Genomic DNA, 26,714 nt, shown 5'->3' with positions numbered 1-26,714 from the left:
TACGTCTGGTGTTCAACCTTCCCAAGTTCTCTCAGGTCACCCCGCTCCTCCGTTCTCTCCACTGGCTTCCAGTTGAAGCTCGCATCCGCTACAAGACCATGGTGCTTGCCTACGGAGCTGTGAGGGGAACGGCACCTCAGTACCTCCAGGCTCTGATCAGGCCCTACACCCAAACAAGGGCACTGCGTTCATCCACCTCTGGCCTGCTCGCCTCCCTACCACTGAGGAAGTACAGCTCCCGCTCAGCCCAGTCAAAACTGTTCGCTGCCCTGGCCCCCAATGGTGGAACAAACTCCCTAACACGACGCCAGGAAAGTCAATCACCATTCCGGAGACACCTGAAACCCCACCTCTTTAAGGAATACCTATTAAGTAATCCCTCTCACCCCAGTAAGTTTTAGATGCTCTATTGTTCATGACTGTCCCACATGTTTTCAATTTGTAATCTGGATAAGAGCGTCTGCTAAATGACTTAAATGTAAAAATGTAAATGTAAATGTCTGTGTACAGGAAATTATTATTTGTAAGAGAAAATATATCAGTTTATTGTTGAATTATTATGACGTTTTTTCCAATCCAAAAAGTGTAGTAACTGTTTCCAAACTGCGTTACCCACTCCAACCAGCAGATGGCGATGAGCGTTTTTCAGTTGATGCTTCTTGTGTGACGTATAATGGACGGGACGCTTCTTCAGGAACAACAACACGGCTGCAACAACCACCTCGGTAGCTTGCTAGCCAACACAAAACTGAAAGATTGAGTTTTTAGACATTATTAATGTACATTAGCTAATCTCAGTGTTGAAAACACATTTCTGGCGACGTATCAACTGGTTAACTTTAACCTAAATTCCTTGTTCAATTTGCAAACGTGTTAAATATTGATACTGAGCCTAGCACTAGGCTAGTCGCTAATGCTAACTAACATCACTGACCATGAGCTCACTAAAGTACTCATCCCCTGCTAAAGAAGATGTCTGCTGTTTGGAGAAAGAAGCTCTGGCTCTGAACATTGTCGTGAAAGAAGAAGAGGAGGATATTACAGTGAAAGGAGAGAAAGATGCTCTGGCGCTGAACATTGTCGTGAAAGACGAAGAGGAGGAGGATATTACAGTGAAAGGAGAGAAAGATGCTCTGGCGCTGAACATTGTCGTGAAAGACGAAGAGGAGGATATTACAGTGAAAGGAGAGAAAGAACCTTTCAGAATGAAAATGGAGGAAGAGGAGGCTGTTATAGTGAAGGAAGAGAAAGAACCGTTTAGAGAGGAAGATGATGCTATCTCAATAAAGGTGAAGGAGGAAGACGTTTTGGGAGTGAAAGAGGAGGAGACAGAATATCAGATTAACACCAGTGAGTACTGTCTTTAACAGGGACACAAACTATGCAGTTATTGAATGTGGGGTTTTTAAGGGGCATTCTACTGAAGTTCTACACTTGAATATGTTGTTCAGTACTGTAGGAATTGTTAAAGGGTCAATCTGCCATTGGTACATGTATTTTGGGGACTTTTAGATTATGTATTGAATTATCCATGTGGTCTACATTAAACTGCACCTCATCTAATGCAACAGGCTTTTAAAATTCAATATTGGAGCATAATTTCTTCATAAAATATTGAAGGGATGCAAAATACACCTGTTTCGTGCAACAAACCTTTCCCAGTTGAGATATATTAATGCCTCGTCTAAGACCCTATGATTTTAAAAGAATGTTCAATATCTGTTTGATGTTCTCATTAACACAGGAGACAGACATGACTATGGTGGATCCTCTGGGGAGCCTCAACAACATCCTGATGCTGACGAGGCAGAGAAGAGTCTCTCCAGATCAGAACACCAGATGGTACAGCTTGGTCTGGTCTAGCATACAGCTTGGTCTGGTCTAGCATACAGCTTGGTCTGGTCTAGCATACAGTTTGCTCTATCTGGGGCTGGGTTTCTGTAAAGCACTTTATGACAACAATGACATCAGCATCCATAATGATGTGTGTCTGTGTCCCCTCTTTATGGTTACCAGGACAACGCTAGCCCTTCCTCCCTCCCAGAGTCCCCGTGTCGTGCCTCTCCCGGTAGCACCTTACTGCTGGGTATGAAGAGGTTGTCTGTGCTGCTGGTGGACTGCAGGAAAACAACAGGGCTGAGTGGAACTGTGAGAGGTGGAGAAGAGAAGAAAGGATCAGATTTGACACATCAAAGTAAGTGCTGTAGTTTAGTTTGAACAAATTAACTATATCTGGTATCTGTTACCAGGACAACCAGCAAAGTTCTGTTAGTTTTGGGGCGGCAGGTAGCCTGGTGGTTAGAGCCACCTTTAGGTTAGGGCCACTAACCGAAAGGTTGCTCGAATCCCAGAGCTGACAAGGTAAAAATCTGCCGTTCTGCCCCTGAACAAGGCAGTTAACCCACTGTTCCTAGGCCGTCGTTGTAAATAAGATTTTGTTCTTAACTGACTTGCCTGGTTAAATAAAGGTTAAATATAAAATAACAATAAAAATAGTTGACATGAGGAAGACTGGTATCTGTTACCAGGACAACTAGTAGAGTTATGTTAGTTGACATGAAGAAGACTGGTATCTGTTACCAGGACAACCAGCAGAGTTTTGTTAGTTGACAGGAAGATAGACTGGTGGATATGGATGTTATGAATATCATAACACTGAAAAAGGATTCTGCCAATGAAAAGAGAGAAACCAATAGACCATATAAAACCTGAATGAAAGTTTGATTTAGAGAGAAAGTTTGAAAAGGTTCATGTTTTACAAAAACATTTTCTCAAAACATGATGGATGTCACATTGCCTGTCCCAGTCATCCCCCCCCCATATCTTTACAAGACTCTAGAACTAAACTCCAGACACTTCAATGTGGTCTGTATTGCATCATTAACATCTGATCTACAGAACTTGTTAAACTGGCAAATATATATTTTAAACGTTTTCTAAAAGCCATGAAATATGATTGAATGAAAAGCATTTTTTGTGAGACTTGGCCTCCGTCTCTTCCTCGAGTGTCCCTGTCCCCTTAAACTGGTGATTATCTGCTTCTCAACACACGTGACAATGAACCGATTGAAGCAGAAGGTACCAGTTGGACAGCTCCATCTGTGACGTTTCAAGCTGTGGAGTGAGTTTAAAAGGTACCAGTTGGACAGCTCCATCTGTGACGTTTCAAGCTGTGGAGTGAGTTTAAAAGGTACCAGTTGGACAGCTCCATCTGTGACGTTTCAAGCTGTGGAGTGAGTTTAAAAGGTACCAGTTGGACAGCTCCATCTGTGACGTTTCAAGCTGTGGAGTGAGTTTAAAAGGTACCAGTTGGACAGCTCCATCTGTGACGTTTCCAAGCTGTGGAGTGAGTTTAAAAGGTACCAGTTGGACAGCTCCATCTGTGACGTTTCAAGCTGTGGAGTGAGTTTAAAAGGTACCAGTTGGACAGCTCCATCTGTGACGTTTCAAGCTGTGGAGTGAGTTTAAAAGGTACCAGTTGGACAGCTCCATCTGTGACGTTTCAAGCTGTGGAGTGAGTTTACGGCACGTTCTCACCTCCGTTACACATGTTCAGGTTGACTTTCCACGGAATCGACCATAAATGAACGCTGCCCACCATCACACAATTACAGTTGTTGTTTACACAACCAAAAAACAGTCGATTACAAATCTAGATCTGGATCAAGTGGGAATAATTATTTTTGCTAACATTTCGCTCTGTCATTATATGGGTAGTTTGCTGAGGATTTTTATTTATCACACGATTACTGTTGTTGTTCACGCAACCTAAAAAATGAAAGCCTTTTGGTCCTCGACTTGGAGCTCCGGCTCCACTCCGGTTCCACTTGTCCTGCAGTAGCAGAGAGAACAGTCTATGACTCGGGTGGTTTGAGTCTTTGACCATTTTTAGGGCCTTTCTCTGACACCGCATGGTATAGAGGTCCTGGGTGCCAGGAAGCTTGGCCCCAGTGATGTACTGGGGCCGTACGCACTAGCCTCTAGTGCCTTGCGGTTGGAGGCCGAGAAGTACCAGTCAGTGATGCAACCCGTCAGGATGCTCTCGATGGTGCAGCGGTTGAATCTTCTGAGGATGTGAGGACCCATGCCAAATCTTTTCAGTCTTCTGAGGGGGAATAGGCTTTGTCGTGCCCTTTTCACGACTGTCTTAGTGTCTGGACCACAATAGGTTGTTGGTAATTGTGGACACCAAGGAAATTGAAGCTCTCAACCTACTCCACTACAGCCCCGTCGATGAGAATGGGGGTGTGAAAGGTCCTCCTTTTCCTGTAGTCTACAATCATCTCCTTTGTCTTGATCATGATGAGGGATAGGTTGTTGTCCTGGCTCACACGGCCAGGTTTCTGACCTCCTCCCTATAGGCAGTCTCGTCGTTGTCGGTGATCAGGCCTACCACTGTTGTCATCGGCTAACTTAATGATGGTGTTGGAGTCGTTGCTGGCCATGCAGTCATGAGTGAACAGGGAGTACAGGAGGGGACTGAGCACTTACCCTTTAGGGGCCCCCGTTTTGATGATCAGCGTGGCAGATGTTGTTACCTACCCTTACCACCTGGGGGCGGCCCGTCAGGAAGTCCAGGATCCAGTTGCAGAGGGAGGTGTTTAGTCCCAGGGTCCTTAGCTTAGTGATGAGCTTTGAGGGCACAATGGTGTTGAACACTGAGCTGTAGTCCATAAATAGCATTCTCACATAGGTGTTCCTTTTGTCCAGGTGGGAAAAAGAGTGTGTGGAGTGCAATAGAGATGGATCTGTTGGGGCGGTATGCAAATTGGAGTGGGTCTAGGGTTTCTGGCATAATGGTGTTGTGATCCCATGACCAGTCTTTCAAAGCTATTTATGGTTACAGACGTGAGCCACTGCCTGTTCACCCCGCTATCATCCAGAAGGCGAGGTCAGTACAGGTGCATCAAAGCTGGGACCGAGAGACTGAAAAACAGCTTCTATCTCAAGGCCATCAGACTGTTAAACAGCTTCTATCTCAAGGCCATCAGACTGTTAAACAGCCACCACTAACATTGAGTGGCTGCTGCCAACACACTGACTCAACTCCAGCCACTTTAATAATGGGAATTGATGGGAAATTATGTAAAATATATCACTAGTCACTTTAAACAATACTACCTCATATAATGTTTACTTACCCTACATTATTCATCTCCCATACATGTTGCCATGGGACCAACACTTTACATGTTGCCATGGGACCAACACTTTACATGTTGTCATGGGACCAACACTTTACATGAAGCCATGGGACCAACACTTTACATGTTGCCATGGGTTCCAACACTTTACATGTTGCCATGGGACCAACACTTTACATGTTGCCATGGGACCAACACTTTACATGTTGCCATGGGACCAACACTTTACATGTTGCCATGGGACCAACACTTTACATGTTGCCATGGGACCAACACTTTACATGTTGCCATGGGACCAACACTTTACATGTTGCCATGGGACCAACACTTTACATGTTGCCATGGGACCAACACTTTACATGCCATGGGTTGCCATGGGACCAACACTTTACATGTTGCCATGGGACCAACACTTTACATGTTGCCATGGGACCAACACTTTACATGTTGCCATGGGACCAACACTTTACATGTTGCCATGGGACCAACACTTTACATGTTGCCATGGGACCAACACTTTACATGTTGCCATGGGATCAACACTTTACATGTTGCCATGGGACCAACACTTTACATGTTGCCATGGGTTCCAACACTTTACATGTTGCCATGGGACCAACACTTTACATGTTGCCATGGGACCAACACTTTACATGTTGCCATGGGACCAACACTTTACATGTTGCCATGGGACCAACACTTTACATGAAGCCATGGGACCAACACTTTACATGTTGCCATGGGACCAACACTTTACATGTTACCATGGGACCAACACTTTACATGTTGCCATGGGACCAACACTTTACATGTTGCCATGGGACCAACACTTTACATGTTGCCATGGGACCAACACTTTACATGTTGCCATGGGACCAACACTTTACATGTTGCCATGGTTCCAACACTTTACATGTTGCGTTTATATTTTTTGTTCAGTGTTTCTATCAGTTTTAGAAACATATGACGATGTCATAGTGAATGAACGAGCCCTTTCAGACTTTATAATATGGCTGTATATAAACTTACTATATATAGTTACTATCAGTTTTTAGGAACATCTACCCAAAATATTTCACCTTATTTTTTTTACTTTAGCCAAAATGTCATGACGTCAGTGATAGTCAAGATATAAACAATTAAATAGCGTGTCGAACCCTTTCATCAACGGGGAGATGTTACTGATGTGCTTTTGCCTCCAATGTAAAAACAAAAACAAAACCCCCCACAAAATTACTTCTTTAGTTATTTTATGTTTAAGGAAGTGTGTAGGTCACATTCTGTATCATACAGCTATGAAAGTTATATATTTAGAACCACCTGTACAATTGGAATCCAGCGACGTCTGTTTCATAGAACTGTTTGTGTTCTGACTTGTAAAACATGTCTTCAGTGTCCTGGAACTGTTTCGTTTTTTGTGATCTGACTTTTATAAAATATTATTAGTAATTACCAGGAAGCTAAATCACACCAAGATTGTTCAAATTGGCCTCAGATAATTGAGGGATCTGATTAGGATTTTACCCTCGTAGCAAGGCCGTTTTGTCATGTGGAGGTTTTGTTCATGTCTCTATTTAAGTGAACACTCTGTCTTTGGCAGGAGAAAGACCAGACTCAGAGGAACCAGAGCCAGTGAAGTCCAAACCAGCAAGACAACACCTCTGCTCCCAGTGTGGAAAGAGTTTTAACCAGAAAGAGCACCTGAAAAAACATGAGAGAATACACACGGGGGAGAAGCCTTACCAATGCTCCCAGTGTGGAAAGAGTTTTACCCAGAAAAGCAACCTGAAAAAACATGAGAGCATACACACAGGGGAGAAGCCTTTCCAATGCTCCCAGTGTGGAAAGAGTTCTGCTCACTTATGTAAACTGAAAACACACCAGAGAATACACACGGGGGAGAAGCCTTACCACTGTTCCCAGTGTGGAAAGAATTTTGCCCACTTATGTAACCTGAAATCGCATGAGAGATTACACACAGGGGAGAAGCCTTACCCCTGCTCCCAGTGTGGAAAGCGTTTTACCCACTCATGTAACCTGAAAACACATGAGATATTACACACAGGGGAGAAGCCTTACCCCTGCTCCCAGTGTGGAAAGAGTTTTGCCCACTTATGTAAACTGAAAATACATCAAAGAATACACACAGGCGAGAAGCCTTACCACTGCTCCCAGTGTGGAAGGAGTTTTACCCACTTATGTAACCTGAAAAGACATGAAAGATTACACACAGTCTGAACAATAGATATAGGATAGGATAGGATAGGATAGATGTAGGCTGAACATTTTTAGAGAAAAAAGTCCTCTATCCTAGGGGGTAGATCAGCTTTAATATTGAACTTAGATTGTAGCTTCCATCAATGTAATTGTCTATTTCATTTCTAATCCCCCATATATGTTTTTGTGTATATATATAATATGTGTGTGTATGTAAATACTGAATAAAAATATGACCACAAAATGTAACAATTTCAAACATTTTTACTGAGTTCAAGTTCATATTAAGGAAATCAGTCAATCTAAATAAATTCATTAAAGGCCGAATCTATATTTTTCACATGACTGGGAATACAGATATGCATCCGTTGGTCACAGATACCTTGAAGAAATGGTAGGGGCACGATCAGAAAACCAGTCAGTATCTGATGGGACCACCATTTGCCTAGAGTTGATTGTGGCCTGTGGAATCCTGGGTCAAATGATCTGTTTCATTCATTAAATTGTTGCATGTTCTATATCCTGTCAATCATTTATTCGTTCATAAACAGAAAACATATGTACCTAAACACAACATGTGTTCAAGGGCCCCTCTTGGTTCACAACCTCTTGACCATTATATCTGTATGTTACTGCACCTAAACACAACATGTGTACCTAAACACAACATGTATATTACTGTACCTAAACACAACATGTGTATTACTGTACCTAAACACAACATGTGTACCTAAACACAACATGTGTACCTAAACACAACATGTGTATTACTGCACCTAAACACAACATGTGTATTACTGTACCTAAACACAACATGTATATTACTGCACCTAAACACAACATGTGTATTACTGTACCTAAACACAACATGTATATTACTGTACCTAAACACAACATGTATATTACTGCACCTAAACACAACATGTATATTACTGTACCTAAACACAACATGTATATTACTGTACCTAAACACAACATGTAGTATTACTGCACCTAAACACAACATGTGCACCTAAACACAACATGTGTATTACTGCACCTAAACACAACATGTATACCTAAACACAACATGTACCTAAACACAACATGTATATTATTACTGCACCTAAACACAACATGTATATTACTGCACCTAAACACAACATGCACCTAAACACAACATGTATATTACTGCACCTAAACACAACATGTGCACCTAAACACAACATGTGTATTACTGTACCTAAACACAACATGTGTACGTAAACACGTGTTCAAGGGCCCCTCTAGGTTCACAACCTCTTGACCATTGTGGTGGAATTATTGTAATCAACATTTCTTCAAAACAAGTCAACTTTATTATTTAATTACGGCAGTAATGGAGCTGGAGGTGATCACTGAGAAGTCAACGATCTGGTTTGAGCCACCGCGTTTTATAGTGAAGTCCATCCTCCTTCAGTCTACATGACAAACACCAGATGTATGGAATGGGTCTCCGGAAGGTGGTGATTGACTCCGCTGTCCTGGCGTCGTGAGGGAGTTTGTTCCACCATTGGGGGGCCAGAGCAGCGAACAGTTTTGACTGGGCTGAGCGGGAACTGTACTTCCTCAGTGGTAGGGAGGCGAGCAGGCCAGAGGTGGATGAACGCAGTGCCCTTGTTTGGGTGTAGGGCCTGATCAGAGCCTGGAGGTACTGAGGTGCCGTTCCCCTCACAGCTCCGTAGGCAAGCACCATGGCCTTGTAGCGGATGCGAGCTTCAACTGGAAGCCAGTGGAGAGAGCGGAGGAGCGGGGTGACGTGAGAGAACTTGGGAAGGTTGAACACCAGACGGGCTGCGGCGTTCTGGATGAGTTGTAGGGGTTTAATGGCACAGGCAGGGAGCCCAGCCAACAGCGAGTTGCAGTAATCCAGACGGGAGATGACAAGTGCCTGGATTAGGACCTGCGCCGCTTCCTGTGTGAGGCAGGGTCGTACTCTGCAGATGTTGTTGAGCATGAACCTACAGGAACGGGCCACCGCCTTGATGTTAGTTGAGAGACAGGGTGTTGTCCAGGACGAGCGCTCTGGGAGGGTGTTGTCCAGGATCATGGGCAGTCCTTCCCCCAAGGTTCTTGAGGTGGTGATCCGTCATCCACACGCTGCCAGACATGGGAGGACCTGGACACAATGGAGTTGTCCATGTGAGGTTATGACAGAGCCAAGTGACTTGGTGTATAGCGAGAATAGGAGAGGGCCTAGAACAGAGCCCTGGGGGACACCAGTGGTGAGAGCGCGTGGTGAGGAGACAGATTCTCGCCACGCCACCTGGTAGGAGCGACCTGTCAGGTAGGACGCAATCCAAGCGTGGGCCGCGCCGGAGATGCCCAACTCGGAGAGGGTGGAGAGGAGGATCTGATGGTTCACAGTATCGAAGGCAGCCGATAGGTCTAGAAGGATGAGAGCAGAGGAGAGAGAGTTAGCTTTAGCAGTGCGGAGCGCCTCCGTGATACAGAGAAGAGCAGTCTCAGTTGAATGACTAGTCTTGAAACCTGACTGATTTGGATCAAGAAGGTCATTCAGAGAGAGATAGCGGGAGAGCTGGCCAAGGACGGCACGTTCAAGAGTTTTGGAGAGAAAAGAAAGAAGGGATACTGGTCTGTAATTGTTGACATTGGAGGGATCGAGTGTAGGTTTTTTCAGAAGGGGTGCAACTCTCGCTCTCTTGAAGACGGAAGGGACGTAGCCAGCAGTCAGGGATGAGTTGATGAGCGAGGTGAGGTAAGGGAGAAGGTCTCCGGAAATGGTCTGGAGAAGAGAGGAGGGGATAGGGTCAAGCGGGCAGGTTGTTGGACGCAAGATTTCATCTGGAGAGAGAGGGGAGAAAGAGGTCAGAGCACAGGGTATGGCAGTGTGAGCAGAACCAGCGGTGTCGTTTGACTTAGCAAACGAGGATCGGATGTCGACCTTCTTTTCAAAATGGTTGACGAAGTCATCTGCAGAGAGGGAGGGGGGGGGGATTCAGGAGGGAGGAGAAGGTGGCAAAGAGCTTCCTAGGGTTAGAGGCAGATGCTTGGAATTTAGAGTGGTAGAAAGTGGCTTTAGCAGCAGAGACAGAGGAGGAAAATGTAGAGAGGAGGGAGTGAAAGAATGCCAGGTCCGCAGGGAGGTGAGTTTTCCTCCATTTCCGCTCGGCTGCCCGGAGCCCTGTTCTGTGAGCTCGCAATGAGTCGTCGAGCCACGGAGCGGGAGGGGAGGACCGAGCCGGCCTGGAGGATAGGGGACATAGAGAGTCAAAGGATGCAGAAAGGGAGGAGAGGAGGGTTGAGGAGGCAGAATCAGGAGATAGGTTGGAGAAGGTTTGAGCAGAGGGAAGAGATGATAGGATGGAAGAGGAGAGAGTAGCGGGGGAGAGAGAGCGAAGGTTGGGACGGCGCGATACCATCCAGTAGGGGCAGTGTGGGAGGTGTTGGATGAGAGCGAGAGGGAAAAGGATACAAGGTAGTGGTCGGAGACTTGGAGGGGAGTTGCAATGAGGTTAGTGGAAGAACAGCATCTAGTAAAGATGAGGTCGAGCGTATTGCCTGCCTTGTGAGTAGGGGGGGAAGGTGAGAGGGTGAGGTCAAAAGAGGAGAGGAGTGGAAAGAAGGAGGCAGAGAGGAATGAGTCAAGGTAGACGTGGGGAGGTTAAAGTCGCCCAGAACTGTGAGAGGTGAGCCGTCCTCAGGAAAGGAGCTTATCAAGGCATCAAGCTCATTGATGAACTCTCCGAGGGAACCTGGAGGGCGATAAATGATAAGGATGTTAAGCTTGAAAGGGCTGGTAACTGTGACAGCATGGAATTCAAAGGAGGCGATAGACAGATGGGTTAGGGGAGAAAGAGAGAATGACCACTTGGGAGAGATGAGGATCCCGGTGCCACCACCCCGCTGACCAGAAGCTCTCGGGGTGTGCGAGAACACGTGGGCGGACGAAGAGAGAGCAGTAGGAGTAGCAGTGTTGTCTGTGGTGATCCATGTTTCCGTCAGTGCCAAGAAGTCGAGGGACTGGAGGGAGGCATAGGCTGAGATGAACTCTGCCTTGTTGGCCGCAGATCGGCAGTTCCAGAGGCTACCGGAGACCTAGAACTCCACGTGGGTCGTGCGCGCTGGGACCACCAGATTAGGGTGGCCGCGGCCACGCGGTGTGGAGCGTTTGTATGGTCTGTGCAGAGAGGAGAGAACAGGGATAGACAGACACATAGTTGGCAGGCTACAGAAGAGGCTACGCTAATGCAAAGGAGATTGGAATGACAAGTGGACTACACGTCTCGAATGTTCAGAAAGTTAAGCTTACGTAGCAAGAATCTTATTGACTAAAATGTTTAAAATGATACAGTACTGCTGAAGTAGGCTAGCTGGCAGTGGCTGCGTTGTTGACTTTGTAGGCTAGCTGGCAGTGGCTGCGTTGTTGACACTACACTAATCAAGTCGTTCCGTTGAGTGTAATAGTTTCTACAGTGCTGCTATTCGGGGGCTAGCTGGCTAGCTAGCAGTGTTGATTACGTTACGTTGCGTTAAAAGAACGACAATAGCTGGCTAGCTAACCTAGAAAATCGCTCTAGACTACACAATTATCTTTGATACAAAGACGGCTACGATCAAACAAATCAAACCGTTGTACTGTAATGAACTGAAATGAAAATGTGATACAACCTGTGAATGCGACCTGGTTGTTGAGTTCTATTCGGAAGACGTTGGCTAGCTGTTGGCTAGCTAGCAGAGTCTCCTACGTTAAGGACGACTAATAGCTGGCTAGCTAACCTCGGTAAATTAAGATAATCACTCTAAGACTACACACTCTAAACTACACAATTATCTTGGATACGAAGACAGCAAAGACAGCTATGTAGCTAGCTAACACTACACTAATCAAGTCGTTCAGTTGAGTGTAATAGTTTCTACAGTGCTGCTAATCGGTGGACGTTAGCTAGCTGGCTAGCTGGCTAGCTGCTGGGCAGAGCAGTGAAGACTGCGTTAGGATGACGAAATACGATAATTACGCAATTATCTTTGATACAAAGACGGCTATGTAGCTAGCTAAGAAGAAATTGCTAAGATTAGACAAATCAAACCGTTGTACTATAATGAAATGTAATGAAATGTAATGAAAAAGTTATACTACCTGCGGAGCGAAGTGCCGATGTGACCGCTCGCTCCAACCCGGAAGTAAACACAACTGGATTAATGCAATCATTCTGCCAGGTTTTGGGGAATCTTTTCCATCAACCAGAAGATGGTTGTCATTTGCATCATCGCTAACAGCTACACATAGGGGATCATTAGCATCATCGCTAATAGCTACACATAGTGGATCATTAGCATCATCGCTAATAGCTACACATAGTGGATCATTAGCATCATTGCTAATAGCTACACATAGTGGATCATTAGCATCATCGCTAACAGTTACACATAGTGGATCATTAGCATCATCGTTAATAGCTACACATAGTGGATCATTAGCATCATCGCTAACAGCTACACATAGTGGATCATTAGCATCATCGCTAATAGCTACTCATAGTGGATCATTAGCATCATCGCTAATAGCTACACATAGTGGATCATTAGCATCATCGCTAATAGCTACACATAGTGGATCATTAGCATCATCGATAATAGCTACTCATAGTGGATCATTAGCATCATCGCTAACAGCTACACATAGTGGATCATTAGCATCATCGATAATAGCTACTCATAGTGGATCATTAGCATCATCGCTAATAGCTACACATAGTGGATCATTAGCATCATCGCTAACAGCTACACATAGTGGATCATTAGCATCATCGCTAACAGCTACACATAGTGGTAGACAAATGCACTCAGACAGGGGCATTTCCTGGCTGTTTCCTCTTCAGAATGTTGAAGGAAAATACATATCACTGAGGTGAATTTAACAACGACTTGCAGGCAGTGGGTTCAGAATAACTGATGAGAAAAAAATAGTACAAATTATACCACCACCCAAAAGGGCACTTCAGAGACTGTAAGGGCAAAGGAGCATGTGCTCTACACAGGTAGAGTCCTATCTGGTCCTTCTGTAGCTCAGTTGGTAGAGCATGGCGCTTGTAACGCCAGGGTAGTGGGTTCGATCCACGGGACCACCCATACGTAGAATGTATGCACACATGACTGTAAGTCGCTTTGGATAAAAGCGTCTGCTAAATGGCATATATTATTATATTATATATTACCTATGGAGATTCCAATTTGCGTTAAAGTATTGGCTGTAAGAAGTAAGAGAAAACAACATATGTTTTTTTTTTTTTATGACTACTTATGGTATTCCTTGCCAGAATAAACATTAATTAATACTTTTCCAATCTGCGTTACCCACTCCAGTCAGCAGATGGCGAAGTGAGTTTTTCAGGTGATGCTTCTTGCGTGACGTCTAATCGAGTGGACGGAACAGGAGGCTTCTTCAACAGCGACAAAAGGCTACTGATTTAACTAACGCGGTGGTTTGCTAGCAAACAAAACAGAATCATTGAAGCGTTTTAGACCAATTTGTTGTATATTACTCTTCGTGTTTTGAACATACATCTGATTACCTATCTACTAGCTAATTTCAACGTAATTTGCTTGTGAAATTAGCAACATTGATACAGCATTTGGCTAATCTCCCGGAGCATAAACTCACTAAGCAGGACGGAGAAAGAAGCTCTGGTGAAATTAGAGAAATAAGATTTCAGAATGAAAAAGGAGGAAGAGGAGGCTATCACAGTGAAAGAAGAGGATGATATTACAGTGAAAGAGGAAGATGGGAAAGAGGTTGTCAGAGTGGAGGAGGAGGAGGAGGAGGAGGTAGAAGCTTTCAGAATCATAAAGGAGGAAGATGAGAATGTAGTGAAAGAAGAGGAAGAGGAGGCTATCTCAATTAAAGAGGAAGACGTCTTGGGAGTGAAAAGGGAGGAGGAGGAGACTGAAGAACTGATTACCACCAGTGAGTACTGTCTTAAAAACAGGGCCACAAACTAGGCAGTTGTTGAACTAATGTGTGGTTTTAAAGTGTTATTCTACTGAAGTTCTACACTTGAATATGTTGTTCAGTACTGTAGGAATTGTTTAAGGGGCGATCTGCCATTGGTTCATATATTGGGGTCTTTTCAATTAGATTTATTGAATTCTCCAAAAGCATATATTCTGGGAAATTGTAATTAGATGTATTGGATTCTCCACGCGGTCTATATTAAAGTGCACTTTATCTAATAACAGGATTTTAAAATTCAATACTGGTGCATCATTTTTACTTAAAATATCAAACAGAAAATGAACCCATAAACAATATTTTATAAAATCATGATGAAAGTGGCCATTTTAGGCCCTTTTTAGACATATTCATGCCTCTTGTAAGTCTCTGTGATTGCAATAGAAGATCATACGTTTACCATCTGTTTGATGTTCTCATTCACACAGGAGAGAGACATGACTATGGTGGATCCTCTGGGGAGCCTCAACAATATCCTGATGCTGACGAGGAAGAGAAGAGTCTCTCCAGATCAGAACACCAGATGGTACAGCTTGGTCTGGTCTAGCATACAGCTTGGTCTATCTGGGTCTGGGCTGTGTTTCTGTAAAGCACTTTATGTCAACAGTGACATCAGCATCCATAATGATATGTGTCTGTGTACCCTCTTTATGGTTACCAGGACAACGCTAGCCTGCCCCCCTCCTCCCTCCCGGAGTCCCCGTGTCGTGCCTCTCCCGGTAGCACCTTACAGCTGGGTATGAAGAGGTTGTCTGTGCTGCTGGTGGACTGCAGGAAAACAACGGGGCTGAGAGGAACTGTGAGAGGAGGAGAAGAGAAGAAAGGATCAGATTTGCCTCATCAAAGTAAGTGCTGTAGTTTAGTTTCAACAAATAAAATGATTACTAGCCTGTTCAACCTGTCTTCCGTGTCGTCTGAGATTCCCAAAGATTGGAAAGCAGCTATGGTCATCCCCCTCTTCAAAGGGGGGGACACTCTTGACCCAAAATGCTACAGACCTATATCTATCCTACCCTGCCTTTCTAGGGTCTTCGAAAGCCAAGTCAACAAACCGATTACCGACCATTTCGAATCTCACCATACCTTCTCTTATATGCAATCTGGTTTCAGAGCTGGTCATGGGTGCACCTCAGCCACGCTCAAGGTCCTAAATGAGATCTTAAATGCCATCGATAAGAAACAGTACTGGGCAGCCGTATTCATTGATCTGGCCAAGGCTTTCGACTCTTGTCAATCACCACATCCTCATCTGCAGACTCGACAGCCTTGGTTTCTCAAATGATTGCCTCGTCTGGTTCACCAACTACTTCTGTGATAGAGTTCAGTGTGTCAAATCGGAGGGCCTTTTGTTCGGGCCTCTGGCAGTCTCTATGGGGTGCCACAGGGTTCAATTCTTGGTACGACTCTCTTCTCTGTATACATCAATGATGTCGCTCTTGCTGCTGGTGAGTCTCTGATCCACCTCTACGCAGACGACACCATTCTGTATACTTCTGGTCCTTCTTTGGACACTGTGTTAACAACCCTCCAGACGAGCTTCGATGCCATACAACTCTCCTTCCGTGGCCTCCAATTGCTCTTAAATACAAGTAAAACAAAATGCATGCTCTTCAACCGATCGCTGCATGCACCTGCCCGCCCGTCCAACATCACTACTCTGGATGGTTCTGATTTAGAATATGTGGACAACTATAAATACCTAGGTGTCTGGTTAGGCTGTAAACTCTCCTTCTAGACTCATATCAAACATTGCCAATCCAAAGGTAAATCTAGAATTGGCTTCCTAATTCGCAACAAATCTAGAATTGGCTTCCTAATTCGCAACAAATCATCCTTCACTCATGCTGCCAAACATACCCTTGTAAAACTGACCATCCTACCAATCCTCGACTTCGGCGATGTCATTTACAAAATAGCCTCCAATACCCTACTCAATAAATTCGATGCAGTCTATCACAGTGCAATCCGTTTTGTCACCAAAGCCCCATATACTACCCACCATTGTGACCTGTACGCTCTCGTTGGCTGGCCCTCGCTTCATACTAGTCACCAAACCCACTGGCTCCAGGTCATCTATAAGAACCTGCTAGGTAAAGTCCCCCCTTATCTCAGCTCGCTTGTCACCATAGCAGCACCCACCTGTAGCACACGATCCAGCAGGTATATCTCTATGGTCACCCCCAAAATTAATTCTTCCTTTGGCCGCCTCTCCTTCCAGTTCTCTGCTGCCAATGACTGGAACGAACTACATAAATCTCTGAAACTGGAAACACTTATCTCCCTCACTAGCTTTAAGCACCAGCTGTCAGAGCAGCTCACAGATTACTGCACCTGTACATAGCTCATCTATAAATTAGCCCAAACAACTACCTCTTTCCAAAAAGTATTTAATTCATTTATTTATTTTGCTCCTTTGCACCCCATTATTTTTATGTCTAATTTGCACATTCTTCCATTGCAAAACTACCACCATGGCCTCTCCCGCTATTGTATATTTATTTATTTTGCTCCTTTACACCCTATTATTTCTACTTTGGCACATTCTTCCACTGCACATCAACCATTCTAGTGTTTTTACTTGCTATTTTGTATTTATTTCGCCACCATGGCCTTTTTTTTGCCTTCACCTCCCTTCTCACCTCATTTGCTCACATTGTATATAGACTTGTTTATACTGTATTATTGACTGTATGTTTGTTTTACTCCATGTGTAACTCTGTCGTTGTATCTGTCGCACTGCTTTGCTTTATCTTGGCCAGGTCGCAATTGTAAATGAGAACTTGTTCTCAACTAGCCTACCTGGTTAAATAAAGGTGTTCTCAACTAGCCTACCTGGTTAAATAAAGGTGTTCTCAACTAGCCTACCTGGTTAAATAAAGGTGTTCTCAACTAGCCTACCTGGTTAAATAAAGGTGTTCTCAACTAGCCTACCTGGTTAAATAAAGGTGTTCTCAACTAGCCTACCTGGTTAAATAAGTGTTCTCAACTAGCCTACCTGGTTAAATAAAGGTGTTCTCAACTAGCCTACCTGGTTAAATAAAGGTGTTCTCAACTAGCCTACCTGGTTAAATAAAGGTGTTCTCAACTAGCCTACCTGGTTAAATAAAGGTGTTCTCAACTAGCCTACCTGGTTAAATAAAGGTGTTCTCAACTAGCCTACCTGGTTAAATAAAGGTGTTCTCAACTAGCCTACCTGGTTAAATAAAGGTGTTCTCAACTAGCCTACCTGGTTAAATAAAGGTGTTCTCAACTAGCCTACCTGGTTAAATAAAGGTGTTCTCAACTAGCCTACCTGGTTAAATAAAGGTGTTCTCAACTAGCTACCTGGTTAAATAAAGGTGTTCTCAACTAGCCTACCTGGTTAAATAAAGGTGTTCTCAACTAGCCTACCTGGTTAAATAAAGGTGTTCTCAACTAGCCTACCTGGTTAAATAAAGGTGTTCTCAACTAGCCTACCTGGTTAAATAAAGGTGTTCTCAACTAGCCTACCTGGTTAAATAAAGGTGTTCTCAACTGGCCTACCTGGTTAAATAAAGGTGAAATGAATAAATACGTTAAAAATAGATCTTCCCACTGGTATCTGTTACCAGGACAACCAGCAGGGTTCTGTTAGTTGACATGAAGACAGACTGGTATCTGTTACCAGGACAACTAGCAGGGTTCTGTTAGTTGACATGAAGACAGACTGGTATCTGTTACCAGGACAACCAGCAGGGTTCTGTTAGTTGACATGAAGACAGACTGGTATCTGTTACCAGGACAACCAGCAGGGTTCTGTTAGTTGACATGAAGACAGACTGGTATCTGTTACCAGGACAACCAGCAGGGTTCTGTTAGTTGACATGAAGTATCTGTTACCAGGACAACCAGCAGGGTTCTGTTAGTTGACATGAAGACAGACTGGTATCTGTTACCAGGACAACCAGCAGGGTTCTGTTAGTTGACATGAAGACAGACTGGTATCTGTTACCAGGACAACCAGCAGGGTTCTGTTAGTTGTTGACATGAAGATAGACTGAGAGAAACCAATTGACCATATTAAACCTTGATGAAAGTTAGCTCTCGAGATGCATGTTTTGCATAAACTGTTCCTAAAAACATGATAGATGTTACATTGCCTGTCCCAGTCAACCCCCCCCCCCTCCCCATATCTTTACAAGATGCTAGGACTAAACTCCAGACTTTCCAATGTGGTCTGTATTGCTTCATTAACGTCCGATCTACAGAACTTGTTAAAGATGGCAAATATGTATTTTAAAAAAGCTCTCTAAACCTTTTCTAAAAGCTATGAAATATGATTAAATGAAAAGCAATTTTTGTGAGACTTGTTCTTCGTCTCTGTAATGGATCAAATGTATTAAATTTCCTATTTTAACAGGTCAAATGAAGCCTGAACTCCAACATACAGACCTTAATGAACATGGTTTAATATATATACTATATAGACCTTAAAGAACATGGTTTAATATATATACTATATAGACCTTAATGAACATGGTTTAATATATATATATATACTATATAGACCTTAATGAACATGGTTTAATATATATACTATATAGACCTTAAAGAACATGGTTTAATATATATACTATATAGACCTTAAAGAACATGGTTTAATATATATACTATATAGACCTTAAAGAACATGGTTTAATATATATATATACTATACAGACCTTAATGAACATGGTTTAATATATATATATATACTATATAGACCTTAATGAACATGGTTTAATATATATATATACTATACAGACCTTAATGAACATGGTTTAATATATATATATATATACTATACAGACCTTAATGAACATGGTTTAATATATATATATATACTATATAGACCTTAAAGAACATGGTTTAATATATATATACTATATAGACCTTAATGAACATGGTTTAATATATATATACTATACAGACCTTAAAGAACATGGTTTAATATATATATACTATACAGACCTTAAAGGACATGGTTTAATATATATACTATATAGACCTTAATGAACATGGTTTAATGTATATATACTATATAGACCTTAAATAACATGGTTTAATATATATACTATATAGACCTTAAAGAACATGGTTTAATATATATATACTATACAGACCTTAATGAACATGGTTTTATATATATATACTATACAGACCTTAATGAACATGGTTTAATATATATATACTATATAGACCTTAAAGAACATGGTTTAATATATATATATACTATATAGACCTTAAAGAACATGGTTTAATATATATATACTATATAGACCTTAAAGAACATGGTTTAATATATATATACTATATAGACCTTAAAGAACATGGTTTAATATATATATACTATATAGACCTTAAAGAACATGGTTTAATATATATACTATATAGACCTTAAAGAACATGGTTTAATATATAAATACTATATAGACCTTAATGAACATTGTTTAATTTGGAAATGACTCCCTTTATGTGTTCATGTGTAAATGACGTCAGTGTGCTGCTAACAGTTTAGCTTCCTCGAGTGTCCCTGGATGTCTTCATCTGACGTTTTAACATTCTCTGTTTCACGGAAACATGGCTCATTCGGGTTATCAGAGTCGGTACAGCCACCTGGTTTCTTCATGCATCGCGCCGACAGTAACAAACATCTCTCTGGTAGGAAGAAGGGCGGAGGTGTGTATGCCTTATGATTAACGAGACGTGGTGTGATCATAACGACAAACAGGAATTCAAGTCCTTTTGTTCACCTGATTTAGAATTCCTCACAATCAAAAGTCGACCGCATTATCTACCATGAGAATTATCTTCGATTATAATCACAGCCGCATATATTCCCCCCCAAGCAGACACCTCGACGGCCCTGAACGAACTTCATTGGACTCTATGTAAACTGGAATCCACATATCCTGAGGCTGCATTTACTTTAGCTGAGGATTTTAACAAGGCTAATCTGAAAACAATGCTCCCTTAATTTTTATCAGCACATCGAATTTGTGACCTGGGCTGGCAAAATTCTGGATCATTGTTACTCTAACTTCCACGACGCATGAAAAGCCCCATCCTCCTTTCGGCAAATCTGACCACGACTCCATTTTGTTGCTCCCAGCCTATAGACGGAAACTAAAACGGGATACGCCCGTGCTAATGTCTGTTCAACGCTGGTCCAACCAATCTGATTCCACGCTTCAAGATTCTTCCATCACGTGGACTGGGATATGTTCCGGATAGCGTCAAACAATAACATTGATGTATATGCTGATTCGGCAAGCGAGTTTATTAGCAAGTGCATCGGTGATGTTTTACCCACGGCGATTATTAAAACCTTCCCCAACCAGAAACCGTGGATTGATGGCAGCATTCACGCACAACTGATAGCGCGAACCACTGCTTTTAATGAGGGCAAGGTGACCGGAAACAGTGTAGCTATTCCCTCTGCAACACAATCAAACAAGCTAAGCATCAGTTTAGAGACAAATTAGAGTCGCAATTCAACGGCTCAGACACATGACATATGTGGCCAAGGTCTACAGTCAATCACGGACTACAAAAAGAAAACCAGCCCCGTTACGGACCCCAATGTCTTGATCCCAGACAAACTAAACAACTTCTTTGCTCGCTTTGAGGACAATACAGTGCCACCGACACGGCCCGCTACCAAAACCTGCGGGCTCTCCTTCACTGCAGGCAACGTGAGTAAAACATTTAAACGTGTTAACCCTCGCAAGGCCGCCGGCCCAGACGGCATCCCTAGCCGCGTCCTCAGAGCATGCGCAGACCAGCTGGTGTGTTTACGGACATATTCAATCAATCCATATTCCAGTCTGCTGTTCCTACATGCTTCAAGAGGACCACCATTGCTCCTGTTCCCAAGAAGTCTAAGGTAACTGAGCTAAACGACTACCGCCCCGTAGCACTCACTTCCGTCATCATGAAGTGCTTTGAGAGCCTAGTCAAGGATCGTATCACCTCCACTCTAGACCCACTCCAATTTGCTTAAAGCCCCAATAGATCCACAGACGACGCAATCGCCACCATACTGCCCTAACCATCTGGACAAGAGGAATACCTATGTGAGAATGCTGTTCATCGACTACAGCTCCGCATTTAACACCATAGTTCCCTCCAAACTCGTCATTAAGCCTGAGATCTTGCGTCTCGACCCCGCCCTGTGCAACTGGGTCCTGGACTTTCTGACGGGACGCCCCAAGTGGTGAGGGTAGGAACCAACAACTCCATTGATCCTCAACACTGGGGCCCCACAAGAGTGCGTTCTCCAGCCCTCTCCTGTACTCCTTGTTCACTTATGACTGCGTGGCCATGCACACCTCCAACTCAATCATCACATTTGCAGACGACACTACAGTGGTAAGCTTGATTACCAACAACAACGAATTTGCCTACAGCGAGGAGGTGAGGGCCCTCGGAGTGTGGTGTCAGGAAAATGACCTCACTCAACGTCAACAAAACAAAGGAGATGATCGTGGACTTCAGGAAATGGCAGAGGGAGCACCCCCCTATCCACATCGACGGAACAGTAGTGGAGAGGGTAACAAGTTTTAAGTTCCTCGGCATACACATCACAGACAAACCGAATTGGTCCACTCACACAGACAGCATCGTGAAGAAGGCGCAGCAGCGCTTCTTCGACCTCAGGAGGCTGAAGAAATTTGGCTCACTCACAAACTTTACAGATGCACAATCGAGAATATCCTGTCGGGCTGTATCACCGCCTGGTACGGCAACTGCTCCGCCCACAACCGTAAGACTCTCCAGAAGGTAGTGAGGTCTGCACAACGCATCACTGGGGGCAAACTACCTGCCCTCCAGGACACCTACACCACCCAATGTCACAGGAAGGCCAAAACGATCATCAAGGGCAACAAACACCTGAACCACTGCCTGTTCACCCCCCTATCATCCAGAAGGCGAGGTCAGTACAGGTGCATCAAAGCTGGGACCGAGAGACTGAAAAACAGCTTCTATCAAGACTGTTAAACAGCCACCACTAACATTGAGTGGCTGCTGCCAACACACTGACTCAACTCCAGCCACTTTAATAATGGGAATTGATGGGATATGATGTAAAATATATCACTAGTCACTTTAAACAATACTACCTCATAATGTTTACTTACCCTACATTATTCATCTCATATGCATACGTATATACTGTACTCTATATCATCTACTGCATCTTTATGTAATACATGTATCACTAGCCACTTTAACTATGCCACTTTGTTTACATACTCATCTCACATTGTATATAGACTTGTTTATACTGTATTATTGACTGTATGTTTGTTTTACTCCATGTGTAACTCTGTGTCGTTGTATCTGTCGAACTGCTTTGCTTTATCTTGGCCAGGTCGCAATTGTAAATGAGAACTTGTTCTCAACTTGCCTACCTGGTTAAATAAAGGTGTTCTCAACTTGCCTACCTTGTTAAATAAAGGTGTTCTCAACTTGCCTACCTGGTTAAATAAACGTGAAATAAATAAATAAAAATAAAAATGTATATACTGCACTCGATACCATCTACTGTATGCTGCCCTGTACCGTCACTCATTCATATATCTTTATGTACATATTCTTTATCCCCTTACACTGTGTATAAGACAGTAGTTTTGGAATTGTTAGCTAGATTACTTGTTGGTTAGTTATTACTGCATTGTCGGAACTAGAAGCACAAGCATTTCGCTACACTCGCATTAACATCTGCTAACCATGTGTATGTGACAAATAACATTTGATTTGATTTTGATTTGGACAGACTGACTACTATCACATGGACAGACTGACTACTACCACATGGACAGACTGACTACTACCACATGGACAGACTGACTACTACCACTACTACCACATGAACAGACTGACTACTACCACATGGACAGACTGACTACTACCACATGGACATGGACAAGCATTTCGCTACACTCGCATTAACATCAGTAGTTTTGGAATTGTTAGTTAGATTACTTGTTGGTTAGTTATTACTGCATTGTCGGAACTAGAAGCACAAGCTACACTCGCATTAACATCTGCTAACCATGTGTATGTGACACATAACATTGTATTTTATTTGATAGCTGTTCTCACCTCCGTTAACATGTTCAGGTTGACTTTCCCACTGAATCAACCATCAGTCAACAGTTAGGACACAACTACTCATTCAAGGGTTTTTCTTTATTTGTACTAATTTCTACATTGTAGAATAGTAGTGAAGACATCAAAGCTATAAAATATCACATATTAAATCATATAGTAACCAAAAAAGGGTTAAGTGAATCTTCAAAGTAGCCTCCGTTTGAGTGGCGCAGCGTCTAAGGCACTGCATTGTGCTCGCTGCATTAATACAGATTCTGGTTTGATACCCAGCTGTGTCGCAGCCGGCCACAACTGGGAGAACCAATTGGCCCGGCGTCGTCCGGGTTGGGGGAGGGTTTGGCCGGTCAGGATGTCCGTGTCCCATCGTGCTCTCCTGTGGCGGGCCGGGCTAATGCCCGCGGACACGGTCGCCAGGTGTAAGGTATTTCCTCCGACACATAAGTGCGGCTGGCTTCTGGGTTAATTGTGCATCGTGTCAAGATGCATTGCGGTTGTGTTTCAGAGGACGCATGACGTTCGCCTCTCCCGAGTCCGTACGGGAGTTGTAGCGATGAGACTAACTACCAATTGGCGAAAATTGGGGCAAAAAAGGGGGTAAAAAATATAAATATAATAATCCTTTTTAAAAAATCTTCCAAATATTTTTATTTTTTATTTTACCCAAAATACCATTACATTAGTGATTAGTCAAAATGATTAGTCGAAATCAAAAAATGTGCCATTTCAACATCATGTGTCAAACGCTTGAGAAAGCGGGGAGATGTTATAGAGGTGCTTTGTGTCTCCAATGAAACAAATATATATATTGTTTTTGACAAAATTACTTATTTTAGGTTTAAGGAAGTGTGTAGGTCACATTCTGTATCATACAGCTACGAAGGTTCTATAATTACAACCACCTGCTGATTGGAATCCAGAGATGTTTGTGTCTTGAGTGTCATAGAACTGTTTAGTTTGTGTTCTGACTTCTAAAACAGAAAATAAGAATATGAATAAGTAAGTAAACATATTACCAGGAACCTCTACAACATTTGTTTTAAAACCAAGATTGTTTTAAATGATGAAATGTTTGAAAGCTGACCTCAGGTTATTGAGGGATCTGATTTGGATTACACCTCATAGCAAGGCAGTTTTATCATGTAGAGATTTCATTCTGTTCTCTCTTTAAATAAACACTGTCTTTGGCAGGAGGAAAACCAAACTTGGAGGAACCAGAGACGTCCAAACCAGCAAGACGACACCTCTGCCCCCAGATTGGAAAGAGTTTTGGCAAGTTAGGAAGCCTGAAAAGACAGAAGAGTCTCACAGGGGAAAAGCCTTACCACTGCTCCCAGTGTGGAAAGGGTTTTAGACAGCAAGGAAGCCTGAAAGCCCATGGCCGAATACATACAGGGGAGAAGCCTTACCACTGCTCCCATTGTGGAAAGGGTTTTAGACAGCAAGGAAGCCTGAAAGTTCATGGCCGAATACACACAGGGGAGAAGCCTTACCACTGCTCCCATTGTGGAAAGAGTTTTAACAGGTTAGGAGGCCTAATAACTCATGAGCGAATACACACAGGGGAGAAGCCATACTGTTGCGCCCAGTGTGGAAATAGTTTTGGCTCGTTAGGAAACCTGCAATCTCATGCACGATTACACACAGGGGAGAAGCCATACCATTGCACCCATTGTGGAAAGAGTTTTCGCATGTTAGGAAACCTGCAATCTCACCTGCGAATACACACTGGGGAGAAGCCATATCATTGCGCCCAGTGTGGAAAGAGTTTTAGCATGTTAGGAAACATGAAAGCTCATGAGCAAATACACACAGGGGATAAGCCTTACCACTGCTCCCAGTGTGGATCTAGGTTTACCAGGTTAGGAAGCCTGAAAAGACATGTGGACACACACCAAAGCCTTTCCTTTGCGCCCTGTGTGGAATGAGTTTTAACCATTTAGGAAACCTGAAAAGAATTGAGAGAATACACACAGGGGAGGTGCCTTTCATTTGTGCCCTGTGTGGAATGAGTTTTAGCTTGATAGGAAACATGAAATATCATGATCTAAATACACCCAGGGGAGAAGCCAACAAATGTCACTTATACGTGAGGATCCACACAGAGAAAAATAACTTCTCCTACTGTGTAAACTGATATTTCACATCACATTGACTTAAAATTCATCAGAGAACATACACAGTGCTCCCGTTGTCTTATATTGTTGACTGACAATGTGTTTACCTGTCTTTACCATATGAAATTAAATGGTACAAAGTATACTCTAAAATATATTTTAATGTTTTTATTAGAAAATAAAAGTGAATATGGAGTCTGTCAGTTTGAATATAGAGTAGATCAGATTCCATGTGTTTAAATGGCTCTCTTGATCCAAGATCAGCTCAGTTAATCTCTTCCATTGTGACAATGAGTCATCATAATGCTGCATCAAATGTACATGATTGTACAGAAACTCACCGGAGTAGGTGATAGTGGTTGATTTACTCACTGAATCCATACAACCTCCGGTAGTGGTTGTGACATTTCCGCATATTACAGCGATTAGGTGTCACGCCCTGACCTTAGAGAGCTTTTCTGTTTCTCTATTTGGTTAGGGTGTGATTTAGGTGGGCAATCTAGTTTTCCTGTTTCTTTTGTTCAGCCTGTTCCCAATCAGAGGCAGCTGTCTATCGTTGTCTCTGATTGGGGATCATACTTAGGCAGCCTTTTTTCCCACCTTAGGTTGTGGGATCGTGATTTTGTATAGTTACTGTGTAGCAGAACTTTACGTTCATTTTGTTGTTTTTTTGGTGTTCATTTGAAATAAAAGTAAGATGGCCTACCACGCTGCACCTTGGTCTCATTCCAACAACGTAACATTAGGATTAAGCACCTTGGTCTCATTCCAACAACGTAACATTAGGATTAAGCACCTTGGTCTCATTCCAACAACGTAACATTAGGATTAAGCACCTTGGTCTCATTCCAACAACGTAACATTAGGATTAAGCACCTTGGTCTCATTCCAACAACGTAACATTAGGATTAAGCACCTTGGTCTCATTCCAACAACGTAACATTAGGATTAAGCACCTTGGTCTCATTCCAACAACGTAACATTAGGATTAAGCACCTTGGTCTCATTCCAACAACGTAACATTAGGATTAAGCACCTTGGTCTCATTCCAACAACGTAACATTAGGATTAAGCACCTTGGTCTCATTCCAACAACGTAACATTAGGATTAAGCACCTTGGTCTCATTCCAACA

The 26,714-nt window shown here is 43.0% G+C and overlaps 1 protein-coding gene across 1 annotated transcript; it reads left to right on the top strand.

Moving 5' to 3' along the window:
- Positions 1-1,788: 1,788 nt before the first annotated feature.
- On the top strand, positions 1,789-26,285 carry LOC124027496 (zinc finger protein 431-like). The gene is made up of 7 exons (XM_046339908.1): positions 1,789-1,842; positions 2,017-2,194; positions 6,745-7,376; positions 14,067-14,307; positions 14,781-14,878; positions 15,014-15,197; positions 24,655-26,285. Exons 1-7 carry the CDS (start codon positions 1,840-1,842, stop codon positions 25,389-25,391), a joined length of 2,073 nt encoding a protein of 690 aa, XP_046195864.1. The 5' UTR covers positions 1,789-1,839; the 3' UTR covers positions 25,392-26,285.
- Positions 26,286-26,714: the final 429 nt, after the last annotated feature.

The sequence above is a fragment of the Oncorhynchus gorbuscha genome, unplaced genomic scaffold (genome assembly GCF_021184085.1).
Source record: "Oncorhynchus gorbuscha isolate QuinsamMale2020 ecotype Even-year unplaced genomic scaffold, OgorEven_v1.0 Un_scaffold_3302, whole genome shotgun sequence".
In the NCBI taxonomy this organism is placed as follows: Eukaryota; Metazoa; Chordata; class Actinopteri; order Salmoniformes; family Salmonidae; genus Oncorhynchus; species Oncorhynchus gorbuscha.
The sequence above is the reverse complement of the archived record's forward strand: the minus strand, read 5'-3'. Positions and strand labels throughout refer to the sequence as shown.

Bases quoted from the DNA above. Each gene is read 5' to 3' on its own strand.
- LOC124027496 (XM_046339908.1), top strand. The intron at 2,195-6,744 runs GTAAGTGCTGTA...TGTCTTTGGCAG, and splicing joins ATCAGATTTGACACATCAAA to GAGAAAGACCAGACTCAGAG. The intron at 14,308-14,780 runs GTGAGTACTGTC...TCATTCACACAG, and splicing joins TGAAGAACTGATTACCACCA to GAGAGAGACATGACTATGGT.